Here is a 16,430-nt window from a genome sequence, read left to right as displayed (position 1 = left end):
CTCTCTCTCTCTCTCTCTCTCTCTCTCTCTCTCTCTCTCTCTCTCTCTCTCTCATCAATTGTTGCAGGAAAAATTTGTACTATTTTTTCAAGAATACATTCAAAAGCATATTTTCAACTTAAGCATTCGATTCTCCGAGTGTACTAGAATGTTTGAAACGTGATTTTAGCTACGCAAGTTCTTCCTGTACGAGTGAAATTTCTAATGTTTCTAGAAATCATCTAATGATTTTGTTGTCGACCAATGTCATGACGCTTTGCAATCGCAGAATATTGCGGAAATTTAGCCGAGTCTAACTCCGGCAGTCACCCTCGCGCGTACCCTCGCGCACCCTCGTCGCGAAACTGCTCGTATTTCAGACAATTCACGCTGCTGTACGGTGTATCGAGTTTCCCGTTTAATGCGATACTTGATTAGCCACGGTGAAAACACGCCAGGTCGGGTCATGAAAGCTTACGCTCTCTCAAATCGATGGACACGTCGTTCCTTCGCTTCGGCGTGTACGTTCGTGTGTGTGTGTGTGTGCGAGCAGGCGGCAGTGAGACCACCTCGACTTGTATGATTAGCGAGGAGACGATGGAAAAATGTGCGAAAGCACGATCTTACTGATCGAACACATAACATATCGTCATATATATATATTCTTTTCTATTTAGATGGCTACGCTTACATTGTATTTAACGTTAAATACATGACTGTGCAATTTCCAGATTCGCTCACACACGTAATCAAGCGGCTGTATTTAACTTTAAATTCGCTACGAAAACGTAATCCTTAATATCTGTGTCTAGATTTTCAGTGCAAAATCGTTTAAGAATGGCATACGAAATTGCCTACATAGAAGCGAAGACTCGAGTCGAAAAGAAGAAAACTCCACGAGTGTTACATTTCGCGGAAATTTGTCGTTGAAACAACACAATGTGTGTCAAGGTAAATAATATTGCGACAATTGCAGATATAAATTCTAAGAATATATACCGCAATTTTATCATCACAAGTTGTTTTCGAGTACATGTTGCGTGCAAACTTGAATTCGTTCGAAATGTTTCGCCGTATACTGGTACGAGTTCGGTACGATATCGTCTCATGTTGCAATTACTGAACAATTGAAGCACTCGGAAAATTGGACATTCAGCTGTATGTGAGGCGTATCTAGTGTGAGCGCATTTCGTGAAGCGTCGCAACAATTGCGTCGTAGCAATTGCGCAAATGCGAGATAAAAGCGTTTCGACGTACGTAGATACAATCCGTACGTAGATAGTGCTGATTTTATTGGCCGCATTCCCATGAAGCTCGCAATTGCACAGAGAAGTCAGCCCGCGGGCGATTCCACGAGCTAATTATGTTGCGTCGCGCCTGGTCGGTGCGTTTGTCTCGTTGTATCCGTTTAGCGAGCGATATTAATTCTAAACTTGTTTATAGATATCGTTTAATCAAGCGACGTTGATTACACGTGTTTGTTGTTGAGTTGTTTACCTGATCGTAATTACGGTGTACGTTGCACGACTAGTATTTTTCTGGTCTTCCATTGCCTTTCGTCTTCTTCCACGACGTGCCGATATCATCTCAGAACAATGTCACCGCGATTTCGTTTGACTTCTCCTTGATAACTTTGCAGTATTATATTCGATAGTGTCGAATATAATTTATTATTCGTCGCTAATGCTCGGGATTAGAAACTAAGCTGTCAAAGTGTTTGACCTCGTTTGCGTATTACATATATTAGCGCCACTATTATTTTGACAACGTTACGTCCAATGATACATTGATTATTCCGACGAGGGAGAGAGAGAGAGAGGGGGGAGAGAGGTGCAGGATCGATATTATTCCAAGCGTAGAATAGGAAGCCAGAGCGCGGAGACCTCGACGAGGAGACTTCGACGGGCGCGCGGCTGATCCGCGGCGAAAACGGGATCAAGAAGTTCCTCGCCTTCGCGAGATTAACTTAAGCGTATGCCCTCAATCTCGAGATGAGCCTCCACGGCTTCGGAAGATCTTGAATTAATTTTCTCTCTTCCCTTTTCGCGTGACACACGAGAGGAAGAGCCCGCAGGGTATAGCTGCTTAGTTTTAGTAAGTGAATTCGAAGAAACTCCCACTCGTAGATCGCGGTCGCAAAAGTTTGCTTGATCTCGCGGCCAGATGTCCGTGGATCCACGGTTTGATCCACGGACATGGCTATGGAGATGAAAGCGGTGTCATCTTACTTGGCGCGAGGTCGGTCGATGCGAATCGATCCGACTCTTTAAGCGGGTCGTAACCTCTAGCAAGTCCGGCCTTTGGGACGAGGTCGCGGTGACCCAAATCGTGAGTCTTACCTCGCCTTACCTGTCTGCCCGGTCGTGTACGCTATAGTTGCCCTCCGGTGCTATCCCGCCGCAATCGTTACCTTGGATTCTGCGCACTCTCGTCGGACCGTCGCGCGAGGACGCTTTTGCCAGGCGAACCTGCACCAGGAGAGCCTGTCGCATCGTCGCACGTTCAATTTTCCCCTCTGCTCTCTCGCCCTCTCTGCTCGCGGGGTCAATCCGTTCTTTCACCTCCCCGCGGAGGGTAACACGCATCTTTACGTGAGATAACGTGGTTTGCTCCGAGACTAACCTTGAGCACATTGCGTTGAATATGCAATTCGTTGAACTACCTATTCCGTCCTGTCTCGCGGTGATGAGAGCGATAATGATGCGTCTTGCGAGTCCTACGAGTCTAAATTTTCCCAAAGGTTCGTTGTATAATCAATTAATTAGCGCCAACAGCAGAGATTTCGAAAGCGGGCCGTCGCAATGTTGCGGAAGGATTCCCCTACGTGTGAACAAATTAAATAACGCCGCCTATAGAATATATAGCGCGAGATGCGCCTTGGATCAATCGTATCTTCTACGAATTCCTTTAAAATCTCCCTGCAAGAAAAAGGCAGGGAAGAAATTGCAAAAAATTTGCTGAGAATTAGTTGAAGAATTCGCAGTTGTCACAGACACGTTTAACGTACCTATTGCAATCCCTATGATAGTCGATAATTTTTTTTGGATATCCTTCTTTTATTTCTAGTTAAGAGCGCGAGTTTGCGCGTGCAGAATGTGATTCGCGAAGGTGTGCAGACCGCCTGCATCGTAAGTAACTTGCATCGATCCATCTGACCTGCCTACCTTCGTCCCTTACGCGCGCGGGCTCTCGCGGAGGCAACTTCCTCTGAGAGCCAGCCGGCTGTACTTTACGTAAACTTGCCTTGCGTTTCTCGGAACTACGGAACTATAAAAGAAGTCGAAATTTAGATTGGCTAGAATAATCATGATATTGCTTTCTAAAATAATATTCTTCTCTCGCGCCTCTTGGAAACCGAGATACCTCCTCCGATTCTTATTCCTTGCTCGGCAGCGCTCCGCGTTACATGACAAAGGCAGCCAATCTCGTAAGACGAGCAGCTCGTCAACCCATTCCGAAAATTTCATTTTGGTCTTGTCTCTGGCCCGTGTCGAAGCTCGGAGAGCATCGGACGTGCACGTCGAGGACCCTTCTCCGATGTGCGCAACGAGAAGGGGCTGTCGAGACGGGATAGAATTAAAGGTTAATCCCGCGGGGTATATCTAGCTGGTGAAAGAAAGAGAGAGAGAGAGGCTCTCCCTCCTGCTGTGTTTCTGCTTTGTCTTCTTCTCTGTGAGGAGGGTTTTGTTTTTCGGCTCAAGACCGGAGGATATCATAAATATTTGCGCTTTTAAAAGTGCTTCTGGAATATGAGAGCAGGTCGCGTCGCGTCAAGTCGAAAGAACACTCGCAGCTTCTCGCAGCTTGACGAATGTTCTCAAGTTAAAACAGCCTTTTGTGTTGTCTTAATCAACGTTATCGGGTGAGTACACAACGTTGGTATTATTACTGAAATGTTTAACGTACGTAACTGCGACTTACCATTCCCAGTCCATTTCTGCGATCGCAATTCTTGCGACGGGAATGTGTATCGGAAGTGAGAAGCGCTACTTTTCTGAAACACAGAGCGATTTCTCATCGCTCTCGGCATTTTTCATCGCCTCCAAATTCACAGGTTTCTTGACTCGCTGGTATTTCGAGTAGTCGGATTCTTGGTGTACTCTTTCTCAAATTAATCACGGGATAGTTTGCGAATAATTCGGTCGCTTCGTTTTTAGGTCGCTACGTTGTTGTTCATCTCACGGCACGAATCTTCATGATGAGATTGGCTTCGTACATCCCTTATTCGCGCGAGGACAATTACCCTATCGAATTTATCGAGCAATTTCGCGAACGGCGCTCGTTTTGTTCCACCCGACCGTTTGTGTCTCTCATCTCCATTCCACTCATCTGTTCTCCACATGTGTTGGAAGATGCTGGACAGAGAACGAGGCAAGAGGAATGGCACAAACGATCAGCTTCAAGAAAATTACGTTTGCGAGCAATTCCCAGATTCGAGAAAATTGTACGAAAACGAAAATTTAGCTGTGAAATCAAATGAAGAGCGAGGAACGAAGCGCGACTAACGAATCTAGCGAAGACCGAAACGAATAGGACAAACCGCGAGAGCGAAAACACCGAATAGGGGGGTTGCCGCCCTTCGGTCGTTTGCTGTAGTATCGCCGTAGCGATCCCGCAGACAATCCGTAAGGGCTTAGCACTGTTTCAACAAGGGATTACCAGCGCGTCCCTAAGCCGGGCGATACGCGATCCTGCGGAGCTGCGCGTCGGGGACAAACATTTAAATTGCCAAGATTACGCCAAGTGGTTGCGTCGCGAACGGAGACGTAACCCCGTCCGAGAGAGATGTGCAATCGGTGCACATGTTAGATTTCGTTAGCGATATTTATCCTTTATTTTACCTTAGTTTCTGCTTTATCGGAGAGGCAACATTCGTCTGAAAGGTGAGGTGGCTGAAGTAAATGGCTCAAGTATATACGGAGGAGGTACGAAGAAAAAGTACGTGTCCTGGTTGGTGGTGTGTATCGATTCAGTCGGGGGTTTCAGCTTTATCGCCTCCTACATCGGACGGTCCCTGACGTGTCCCAAAATAGGACAGAGAAGGGGACGCGAAAGAACGGAAACGCGAAGGAAGGTAGGAAGCGTAACTAGGATCCTTTGTATCGCCTCTCGCGTGTCGACGAAAAATATTTTCTTTTTACGCTAGACGCGAGCACGAGGCTCTCTTTCCCGGGCCTGTGGCACGAGGAGAATCGTGAGCAAAACGACCACCCTCCCTCAACCGCTTTCTCTCCTGTCCGCAGGGATTCATAAGAAAAGTTACGTACTTTGGGGCGGAGACATCCCTCTCTCGGAAAAGCTCCGGCTCGGTTTAGCTTTCGATCCGCTCGTTCGAGTAAACGCTCCTCGGCTTCCTGGGATCAGCGCTTTTCTTCTTCTCGCGTGTCCTTTGGAAAACTTTTTCTTTCTGCTTAGTTGTTCAGTTGGCAGTTCTAGTCATGGAGGAGACACACACGAATACACAAATATTCTTCAATTTTATCCCCATCGAAGATTTTTTCTCTCTCTCTCTCTCTCTCGATAGTTGTGGCGCAAAAGAAGACCGCCGACTCGCTCCTATATCCTCTAATATGTATTTCGTTCCGTGCCGCAATTTTGCGAAGTAACCAGTAAAATTATAACGTGTTCGCCCAGTTTCTGGGATATACTCGCGAGTGGACGCCGCCGCGCGAGCGTCGAATGGGCGAGAGCTTACGGTCGTAAAAGTTTATCGCTTTTCCTTTCCGTATTTCACTCCTTTCCCAGCTTCTCGAGGGGATGAGACTTTGTCGCTTCTCCGCAAAGAGGATCCCTCCTGAGTCCCGACACGCGGCCATTTGCACGTGCTCACGATATTTCTGCCTGATATCCACCTGCTTCCATCCTATCTCTTTATGCCTCTCTCTTGTTTACAGACGATACATCTACTTTAACATCTAGTTTTACGATCATCACGAGCATCGTGTCACTTTCTTTGACGCATTTTCGGTATGTATGAATTTATATCCGATGACGCCGGGAAAAGTCGGCGAATGTTCAGTTTATGATCGTCACTTTCGACGACCTTGACCTTGATAGGTCGTGGAGGCGATGGAAGGTAATCGAAAAGATTTTAGTTACAATCTTTGCCCACATACAACACGACATTTATTGCCGTCTCCATTGTTAATCTTGATGAAGATTACGACTTTGAGTAACGTTTGAAAGGTTTCAGTTGGCGATTGTTGTTTATTAAAAAATTATCAATAGATCGAGAACCTCTTAACGTATGAGACTCTTATGTAATTGTACAGCCCCTTTCACAGTGATATAAGTAGGTGGGGTTAGGTCAGATTTAATACGCGGTGGTGGACAAACCATGCATAGGGGCCTTTGCTAATCTTTTCAAGATTCCAATATAGAGACTAGACTCGTCAATTTGGTAAGACGAAAGATTTCGTAGATTTCTTTTACGTAATCGATAACATTTTATTTATTTATATACGTGTACAACTTTTCAGCGAGATTATAATTTACTTGAACAGTAATAAATTCTGTTACGTACAAAAATCGTAAAATAGTAACGAATCTTTATTTGTTAATAAATAATAATGATAAATAATTTTTTAATAAATAATAACCGCCGACCTTTTGAATTTTCAATTTTCGTCACCTTTACAACATACGTCAAGATCAAGGTCATCAGAGAGAGATAGGGACTATAAACAGAATATTTACCCCTCTGTAAATTGCGAACGACGCGCGACGCGACCGATTAATTTCGAGCGTTTGTAATTCGAATTGAATTTATCGCTGCGGAAACTGTGACCCTTAACGAACGAACGGACGGACGGACGATCGGACAAGCAAAGCAACGAACGAACGCACGCACGCACGCACGCACGCACGCACGAATGAACCAATGGGAACGAATGAAGCCGGCAGGGCCGGCTTGCGGATGAATAATGGAGACCCCAATGAGATTTTCCAGTTCGCCGCGGGGCACCGTAATATTAGCTTACCGTCACCATCGCGACTCCGTCGTCGAAACGACGACGACAACCCGAGCCGAGGTTTTAGGTTCGGCCACCCCCGCGTGGTTACGTTTTCGTACCTTTGTCACTACGAGGCCGTCTATTAACCGAGTACAAACGCAACAGAAAATATCAAGTTTAAAGAGGATATGCGTGGCAAAGGTATGGTAAAGACGAATGTTACGTACACACAAGTGGATTAATGGGACGCTACATACGATACGTATGTCCTCGGCTGTTGCTTCGATGCAAAATATTGTTATTTCTATTCTCGATGAGATATTATTACGTCGCAACGGGACGGTATGTCATCCTGATGCGAAACGCGGATAATACATTCCCATCGATCAGATGAATACTGAGATAGCGAGTGAGAGGGAAAGCAAGATCGAAGGAGCGGCAATTCGCGCGGCAGTCGCGAGAAAATTGCTTTCGGCCTGGCACTTTCGCGACACTTTGCCCAAGGGTGGTGCGGTAGGCTCGTCGCATCGGCGAGAGGTCGACTCTTAAAGAAACGAGAAACGAAAATGTATTTGCCGGATGTATGCTAGCAAATCGAAAACCTGAGAAGGCGATTGTGCGATCGAGTCCCGAGCGTAGTATTGAGCGTTTCCCGCTCAATACTGAATAGGCTGCTCGGCTAAATTAGAAAAATTATGTTGGGGTGAGAAGGAGGGACGCGCGCGTGAAAAAGAACAGGATGCTTTTAGAGTGGAAACGAGGAAATATCTGTCGGAGATTCATCAATTGCCGAGGGAAGAATTATCGCTTGGTGCGAGAAAAGCAGTTCTCGCGAAGATGCAAAATGCAAAAAAAAAAACCAACTATTTGGATTCGAGTAGAACGCAACGTTATTCGCACGTTTCGATCACGATTCATCTCAGCAACTGCACGTATAACGTAACTCTCTCTGTGTGTCACCCTTCTTGTCCTCATTCCTTCGCCAATATTTGCATTGTTCCGGTACAGTCCGGGGACCCTTATGTCCGTCCCTTTACACCGGTGCGTTGCGAGAGAGAGAGAGAGAGAGAGAGAGAGAGGCGGAGGAGGCGGAGAGGAGGCGCGCGCCGGGCCCTCGTAAATCCATTTATTTATTTATTTATGTGCCACGGGGAGGCTCGGGCTAAGGGGGTGCGAGGCGCGGCTTATAGCCGGCGCATGCATCGAACCGGGAATCCCACGGGAGCGGTCGGATGAGGGGATGGCAAAAGTCATGGAGAATGCGCGCTTGGATATTCGACTCAGTTGGTCTCTCCGACACAGTGTGCTTCTCGGAATATATCCAGTGTTTATTTATCGTACATTTAAAATGATACGATGCAACGATCGAAACACGAGATCGTATCGGTAAAGTCTAATTGAGAATTGTCTTAGCGATTTAGCGGCACAGTTTCACCGTTAAGTACTTGGACAAATTACAACAATGTCTTTTTTGAACTTGATTAAGCAACGTTATAAATAAACGTATACTCTGTCGTTTTAGAGAGATATTGCTTTAGAGAGACATTGCTCGCCGGAGACGTACAGATCCATACGCTTCGTATCGCGATCGATAAAGGCGATGAGGGGAGGGGGGTATAGCCTCTGTACATGGCGGGGATGTAAATTCTCCCGAGGCATCACGGCTTGAAACGAAAATGGTGTTGTGCCACTTAGATGCGGGGAGGATCTCTCCCGCTCGATCCCTATGACCGTGACACATCGCGGCTTTTTTTTTTTTTTCTTCCCTTTGCGATGGCGCAAGATAGACCCTCATTTTAAAGCGACGTTCGTATTACCGAGAGAACCGGTGTTCTCTCTTAGCGTTATGTCCTGCGTTACGTTGAGACCTTTCTATAGATACGGAAGGACACTGGTGATCGTTTACATTATTTCTCATAGACATTCTGCAGAATATCAGATATTACTCACCCAATTTCCCGTCTTCTGTCTACGTTCCAAGAGACGTTGCTGGAGTTTCGGTCCAGGCCCCGAGAGAAAGGCTCTCACTAAGCTCCGAGTCCTTTCTAAATGATGCGGCGCGATCACTTCGACCTGCGCCAAGTATTTTTGCATGGTCGTCTCTAGATCCGAGACGGGAAGGCTCGGTAGAGTTTCCTCCTTTTTCTGCAAATTGAAAGAGATACAGAAATAGAATAATTACCGCGAGTGGCAGGGTAGTTAGCGAATATTTAAATATTTTCTTACATAGAAATATCAATTTTTTTCTTTTAACCTGATATCTTTCGATAGTTTTATCAGTTTAGAGCTGCCAGAGAAAAAAAATACACACACGTGTGCTACCATCGTGCTATACTTTCTAACAATCGGTGCCTAGGAAAAAAATAATGGGAAATGTAATATGCGAAGAAACGATTTGTCCGTTTAACACAGTTTAACGGTGCTATTGTTACGTGACGATTGCGACGCGAATTGAAGCGCAATTGACCATGGTAGGCTATGTGGAGAATATTATACAGCTCGGGTGGATTTGAGTAGACGCGCAAAGTATAAGTGTCACTACTGATTGATTTGAATAATCGGCTGATCGAAAAAAAAAAGTTAATTGTACGGACGATCGGAAAGTAGTCGTTTAAGAGAGAAACCGAAATGGATAGTTGAAAGGACAGGAGTTAAGTGTCAAGCGAGCATGGGTACCTAAAAGTGTCTCTTTCATTGCACTCGATTCAAAAGACTGTGTTCGGCGGAAGATTCTTGTGACTCACGTTCTGGTACGTTTAAAAAAATAAAAAGACTGAAAGGGTTTATTTTACGATGGCACCTGCGACACACAAGTCAAGAGCAGTGTCTCTGCAGTTTCTACCCGTTGTCAATGTACTTCGTAATTATAAACGTGTTTGCTCAACGTATACCTTTGATTATGCTGTGAGAACTATAGTCTTGATACGAAATATTTAATATAAAATTGTATCCAGAGTCCGCGTAACAGGACATAACACTATGTACTTATGATCACTGATAACATGCAGCGTGGCGCATCCAAGATGCGAAATCGCCGGAAACGAATAAGCGAGGTGGAAAACGATGACACGGGTCAACCGGAAATTGGTAGACGGAAGGGTCACGGGACTTGGCGTCTCGAGCTTGCTCTACGCCCTACGTGTATTCGTTGCCCTTTACGGGGCCACGGCGATTGTAAAATAAAGAATCAATCGAGAAACGAAGCGTGCCTGGCGGTCTAAGGGCCCTTAAGGCTAGTACGGTTGGTTGAGCCGAATCCCCTTTTGCAGGCCTAACAAGACCAACTTTGCGATCCGAACACCCTCGTCTTTCGGCTCGAGTGTTTCCGGCGAGCTTGCGCTGGTGCGAGCAGGAAGTAAAGTGAGAGAACGAGAGCGAGAGACGCTCTGTATAATAGACTTTATTCCCTTTTCGCTACATTCGCGTGTTTATAGACTCATTAGCCCTTGAGGCGACCGTTTTCGCGTAGGTGACGTCCTTTTTAGACTTGTAGATACGTAATCGAGTTTACATATCTACAATAGCTATTATCACGCTAGCAGATTATTGTCTCGAGCAGTACTAAATTCCATTCTGAAATCTTAAAGACTACCTACTTCTTTTAATCTTTATTAGTTTCAAAAATAATCTATATCCTGAAACCTCCGCACTCTTGACGCACGTTCACATTTATAGACATCAAGAAACTTGTCTTCTGTTTCTAGATTAGGAAAATATTATTTTCCGTAATGTATGTATGTAACATTTTTGTTCATGTAAACGCGCAACACTTGATCACAGCGTTGTGTTTCGTTGTAGCGAGGTCGCGTGAAAATTTCCAAAACTACTCGTAACGTATGTGATCGATGCTAGATTTACAAAAAAACTCCTCGTAAATAGAATGCTGTCGTTTTCAGAGGCGTGTCAAGAGACTCGTAGCGACGCAAGCTTCCCGGCGCGCGAATGTCGCGATCAAAGGTCTCCAGACACGCAAAGTCTCCAACTGAGCAGAAAGCGATTTCGGAAACGAAGATCGAGAAGATTCCAAAGAGAGACCCTCCCCCTCCCCCTCTCCCGGGTGCGAGTCGGGAGTGTGTTAGGTCGTTAGCGGAGTTTCGAGCGGTGCATAGCAATGAGGCTTGAAAAGGGGGCGAAAACCTCCTGGGAATCCGGACACCCGTTATATGGAAGGCGGAATGAAGCAAAGGGCGTGCGTAGCGCGGAGGTGGGACTGGCAGGACTGACTCATACCGCGCGCGGGATAATCGAACTCGTTAAGATCGTTGCCCGGACTCGTTTCGTGCGTGGATCGCCGCGTATCGTCATTTTCCAGATTTTGCCCATCGACGGTATCGGCGGATCGGGTTTAGTGCGATTCGTTTTCGATCTTGCATGGCCGTGACTGCTTTCGTGAAAGAATCAGAGAGAGAGAGGTAGGGGGTACTCGATACATCGAGTACGATCTATGGGGAGAAGGTGCGCGTGGCAAGCACAGCGGTGATGAAAGATAGTCACATCCTGCCGAATAATCCTGCGGAAGAGTCAGTTTCGACACGGTCCGCGAAACAAATGCGGGGTCGACTCGTGGCGCTCCTTATCGATGCAAAACAGCGCGGAGGGTCGTAGTAATTAAGAGATAACAAGGTTTCCTCCCCTCGGTGCCCCTCCAATTAGTAACACCCCCGCTGCAGTGTGCCAGCCTCGGAACAACCATCCCCCGGGCTCCCTTCGCCGCAGTCGACTACCCCGGGCAGTGCTCCCCTCCGCAGTCTTTCTCGCGGTCTAGTCCCTGTTTGCATACCGCAACGGAGTCCACCAGAAACTCCCACGGTCATCTCAAGTACGAATAATTCAGAAATATTTTTTCAACCTTGTGCATCAAGAAGCATGGACTGTGGAAAATTAATCAGTCGATAACTCGTCGAGAGAAATTTGTCTCGCAACGCTGAACAAATGATACACTCCAACCAGTCGTTATCCGGAGTAGAAAAGGAAGAGGCCGCCACGACGAGCGAGGGAAAGGGAGGATAGGCAATTATTTCGAATTCAGTACGTTCGAATGGCAACCACGTCCGATTGATTATTATCGAATCGAGCAAACGAGGGTGCTTGATCGAAGGCAGTCGAGCGCGTTCAGACTCGGACACTCGGATTGGGATCGCGTCGGCGATCGTCGTAAACATACGTGTGCAGTGATCGTTAGGCCGATCCTAATGGGAGAATTGCCGCTTCTATTTTAGCTGCTTATACGGTAACTATATTTTCCACTCATCTTCCGGTAGGTATAGGCGCCGCGCCGCGACGAGGTAGCTTTTCAAGGGGTGCACAAGTTTGCGCCAATTTCTCCGGCGGAATGACGATCAAAGTCCGATTACGCGCTACAGATAAGACGCGATGAAGATTCCGCTCGGCGAGATCCCGTTCACGGAACGGGAGAAAGGAACGCCGAGGGCGAGCCCTGCCGGCGTTCTCTTTAACGCTCCTTCTTTCCTCGTTAGTGCGATTCTCTCGCAACTTAATGACATTTGCGAGCCGACTGCGCCAGCGTTTCGCATCGACTCTAGTGTAGCTTATACATTCGTACAGGACGTGTACCCAGGTCCCTCTTCCATCTGTGCACATTTGCGCTAATCTTGCGAGTCATACTTTCTTTAGATTCGATTATTATACCGTGAGATGACTCGTCTATTTGGGATACTTTTCGCACGTACGGATATACGGGAGGAGGAATGGCTCGGAACACTGATTTCACAAAGAATTGAACATGTAGTTAGGCACATGCTTCGACATGCAGTAGTAAAAAAATTTACAAGGGGTGGAACGTCGTCGCATGGCAGCCATGACGCTTCCAGCGCAACGTAAACAGTGGCAAACCGAGCAAATTGGCAAACAGTTGGGGATGTGCAACCGTGCGAAGCAATTACGGATTTTGCGTGAACTACGCGTACAGACTCTTTGTGCGTGAGTGAAGGGCGCGGAGAGAGTTTTTCTGCCTAGCCACAGTGGCGTAACCACTCGGCCGTTTTTAAGGCGAATTAGAATTTACAAAAGTTTGTTTGTTAAACAATTTACGGAAATAATACAAATAGTCAAGCGTATATTTGTCGCAGAACGCCTCGAGGAAGCCTTGTTTTTAATTCCAGGTTTTCTCAATTATCCGAATGTTTTTTCTACTCTCGCATTTTCTACTTTCCATTGTTTCTTTGCAAACATTTTCTTCAGCTTGAAGAACTACAGTTTCCAAAATACTGCTCAACGTGTTGTTAACAATTGGAAATTGTAAATTGCTTTCACGCAGAGCTTTCACGCGCGCCCAACATGGAGTATATGTAAAAAAAAAAAAAAAAACTATAAAGAAACTATAATAAAGAAAAAGAAAGAAAGGAGGAGAAAATAAAGCTTCTCGCAATCTTTGGACTCCTTTCTCGCGATCGATGGTACGTTTACGCCATTGGCTCGAGTTTGAACCTCGTTTGAACCAGGAACGGGCGAACAGTAATTGAAGAGCGAGGCGGGGATTACGCTCGCGTTTCTAATGAGGCGGCCGAGAACTTGACCCCCATGGAAGAATACCTCGCACCCCCGACAAATTTGTCTCTTCGGTCTGCATCGGCGGGTACGACAATGATGACGATGACGACGCTGAACTTCAGCACACACGAGACCGAAGATATTTCCGACCTTGAAGAGAAAAAAAGTAGTTTGCGTTCCTCGACGTCGCGCAATCTCGTGTCACATTACGTTCGAGTCACGCAGGTTCGCGTGTAACCTCTTTTTCGCGTAGCTTCTCGATTTTTATTTACGGCAACCAGGGACGTGTGGACGCAACGACGCGACACACGGAATGCGAAATTTTGACCTATGTCGATCTAAGATTGTATCGAGAAGCGCAGTATTGGCTGTTATACCGACAATAATGCGCTAAGAATTCGGGCAAGCAATTCGACTTTATACTCGACTGAAAATATAAATTTCCGTACAATTTAGCTGTCGGAGAGTAATTTTGCGAGCAATTAAGAATGAAGAAGATACAGCTTGTCGAGAGAAAGAGGGAAAGTTACTAGATAAAGGTGGTAGAGCCCACCCTTCAATTATACCGGCGTTTTTATGGCAGCCGGTTTGGCTTACACCATTAGCAACCCGATATCGACGATACGCGCGGGAAGACCCTTTCTCGTCGACGACCTCGTCAATGATTTGTTTTCGTTGGTGCAACTTTAAACGCCTTAAAATACCCGACCTTTATCTCTAGACATGTGGTGAAACTATGCATACAAGAGGGCATATATAAGCTTAATAAAACATTTAATATACGTACAGCACACAAAGTATGAGAAAAATATTATCTTTATATGCGACATGGGAGGAGTTGATACAGTTACGTGGAATTTTATACGGGGCAATGCAAAAATAACTCGCCAACGATCGAACTTTGCGACTCAAAGCTGCCGTTGCTGCCGCGCTTCCGTGAATAGAAGGCACGCGATGCGTGTCCGCGTATTTACACACGTCCTCGGGGGCAGCTTCAGAAGTTTGCGCTTAATCATGAAATGGACTCGGATTGGAAATGGCAAACTCTCTCTCCTTCCCTTTCTCTCTCTCTCTCTCTCTCTCTCTCTCTCTCTCTCTCTCTCTCTCTCTAAGCCAAAGTTTAGTTAACGACACTCGCCGCGCTTTGAAGTTCAACGAGCCCTTCCGCGGCTCCTATACTCTTCCCTCGATCGCGCTTATTAACGAAAATGGATCGACCGTGGCGTACGAACATGTCTCTGCTCGAGACATCATCGAGTTGTAGTTACCGAACGGTGTTTATTGTAAGCAAAAGCATCACGGTGTTACAAGCATCAGCGAGCTCTTTGATTTCCGAGAACGTTTTGCATCTCTTGTTAGAGTCTAAATGTCACTTATTAATCGCGTCAGATCGCTACCAGTAATATAATTACAATAGTTGACATTAGTTTGTACGACGATTGTTCGACAAAGATACCTGACATCAAAAGCAGTGAAACTTTTGAATGGAACTTTCGCGATTTTTCTTTCTCTTTGATTAGGAGTCACGATAAATTTAAACCAGCAATTTCGACGATTACTGAAAAAATTGCAGTGCAATTCTACCGAACGCATTGGAATTATCTCGGGAAATGTAACGATAGATTTCTGAGTACGTCGCATCACGATCGTGGGGCGCGAAAAAACTAAGTCATCGCGGATAATAGGCACAGTGCACTCCATGTGTCATAATAGAGCGGGTGGCAGATGGCACGTGACTCACGCGTGCGGCCACGCCGACGATTCGTAAATAAATTAGCCGTTATCGTATCTCATGCGTTACTTACGATTGCTTCATGACGAGACGTTTTCTAAGAAGCACTGCGGCTAGTTGCGCATACAAATCTCGATATTTTTATTGAAAAGTTTAGTATATTTTAAAATTATGGCTAAATTATACACGCGCACAGATTTTTCAAGTATTTTATAAAAGTAAAATTTTCAGAAATATTATATCTTGGGTGAAAATCATCGATGTACGCATGGTATTATCGATGCTGCTTTGTACTCAAAGTGTCGTTTTCATCTTTACACGCAGGTGAGACTAATCAGTTCAGCTGTGCTTAATACCGTACGATACAAGGGTCGGACGGGACTATTGCTAGTGCACTCAGGTAGAATAAGTGGACTTGCGGCTGGGCCGTTTAACGTCGACGTTGAGCCCCACACTTGCCGACGCGTGTCACGATCGCGATTTTGATCTGGTTTGACGGGAAGCCAGTCGATCCCAGACCATGGTTCATAGGTGGACGCCTCGAATGAAAAGGGGAGATCGATTCTATGATCACTCATTTCCCGATTTACTCGAACCGTAGTGTTCCGCGCTAAACTATTAAGCCGGGATGCGAACCGTAGATTTCCGAGTCCCTGCTAAGCTATTAAGCCGGGATTTCAACCGGTGTTTCGAGTACTCGCTAAATTATTAAGCAGGGATTCGAACCGAGGTGTTTCGAGTCCCCGCTAAGCTGTTAAGCCGAGATTCGAAACCGTAGTGTTTCGAGTCTCCGCTAAGCTGTTGAACCGGAATTCGAACCGTAGTGTTTCGAGACTCCGCTAAACTATTAAGCCGGAATTCGAACCGCAGCGCTTCGAGTATATACTGTACTAGTATACTAATTTGTCCGATACTAATATGTTTGATGAGCTCTTAAGGGAAAAAAATGCTATTCCTCCAAAAAATTCTCTTCTCAAAGAGTCGTTATTACATCCTTGGCGTTTCGAGGCGTTCTCGTTATTACAATAAAAGAGTCCAACGTGAATCTGAACTGAAGCGCTCGAGTTGTCACGGATAATCAATCAGTTTGTGAAAGACGCATGTACTTCGCGCGCATAGGGTTGCTCTGAGTCGCTTTAACACCTGGCTTGCCGATCGATACCGAGGCTCCCCGCGGTAGCTGCGCGTGCTCTTTTACACTCGTATTTTCGGACTAATTCGAGGTCTGCTGCTTCTCTCTCGGAGGGCGACCAAAA

At 46.0% G+C, this 16,430-nt stretch overlaps 1 protein-coding gene across 3 annotated transcripts in view; it reads right to left on the bottom strand.

Annotated features, from left to right (window-relative positions):
* LOC116842200 (vesicular acetylcholine transporter) overlaps positions 1 to 16,430 on the bottom strand; it is a 54,929-nt gene that overhangs the window by 15,940 nt on the left and 22,559 nt on the right. For all 3 annotated transcript variants that reach the window (XM_032811044.1, XM_032811062.1, XM_032811054.1), the window contains one exon: positions 8,883 to 9,077. In XM_032811044.1, the coding sequence (XP_032666935.1) occupies positions 8,883 to 9,026 (144 nt within the window). In that variant the 5' untranslated portion in view covers positions 9,027 to 9,077. The remainder of the gene's footprint in view (positions 1 to 8,882; positions 9,078 to 16,430) is intronic.

The sequence above is a fragment of the Odontomachus brunneus genome, unplaced genomic scaffold (assembly GCF_010583005.1).
Source record: "Odontomachus brunneus isolate Ranch 3 - 2012 unplaced genomic scaffold, Obru_v1 Obru_scaffold_002, whole genome shotgun sequence".
Taxonomy (NCBI): domain Eukaryota; kingdom Metazoa; phylum Arthropoda; class Insecta; order Hymenoptera; family Formicidae; genus Odontomachus; species Odontomachus brunneus.
Note: the sequence above shows the minus strand (reverse complement) of the source record. Positions and strands in the feature narration are given on the sequence as shown.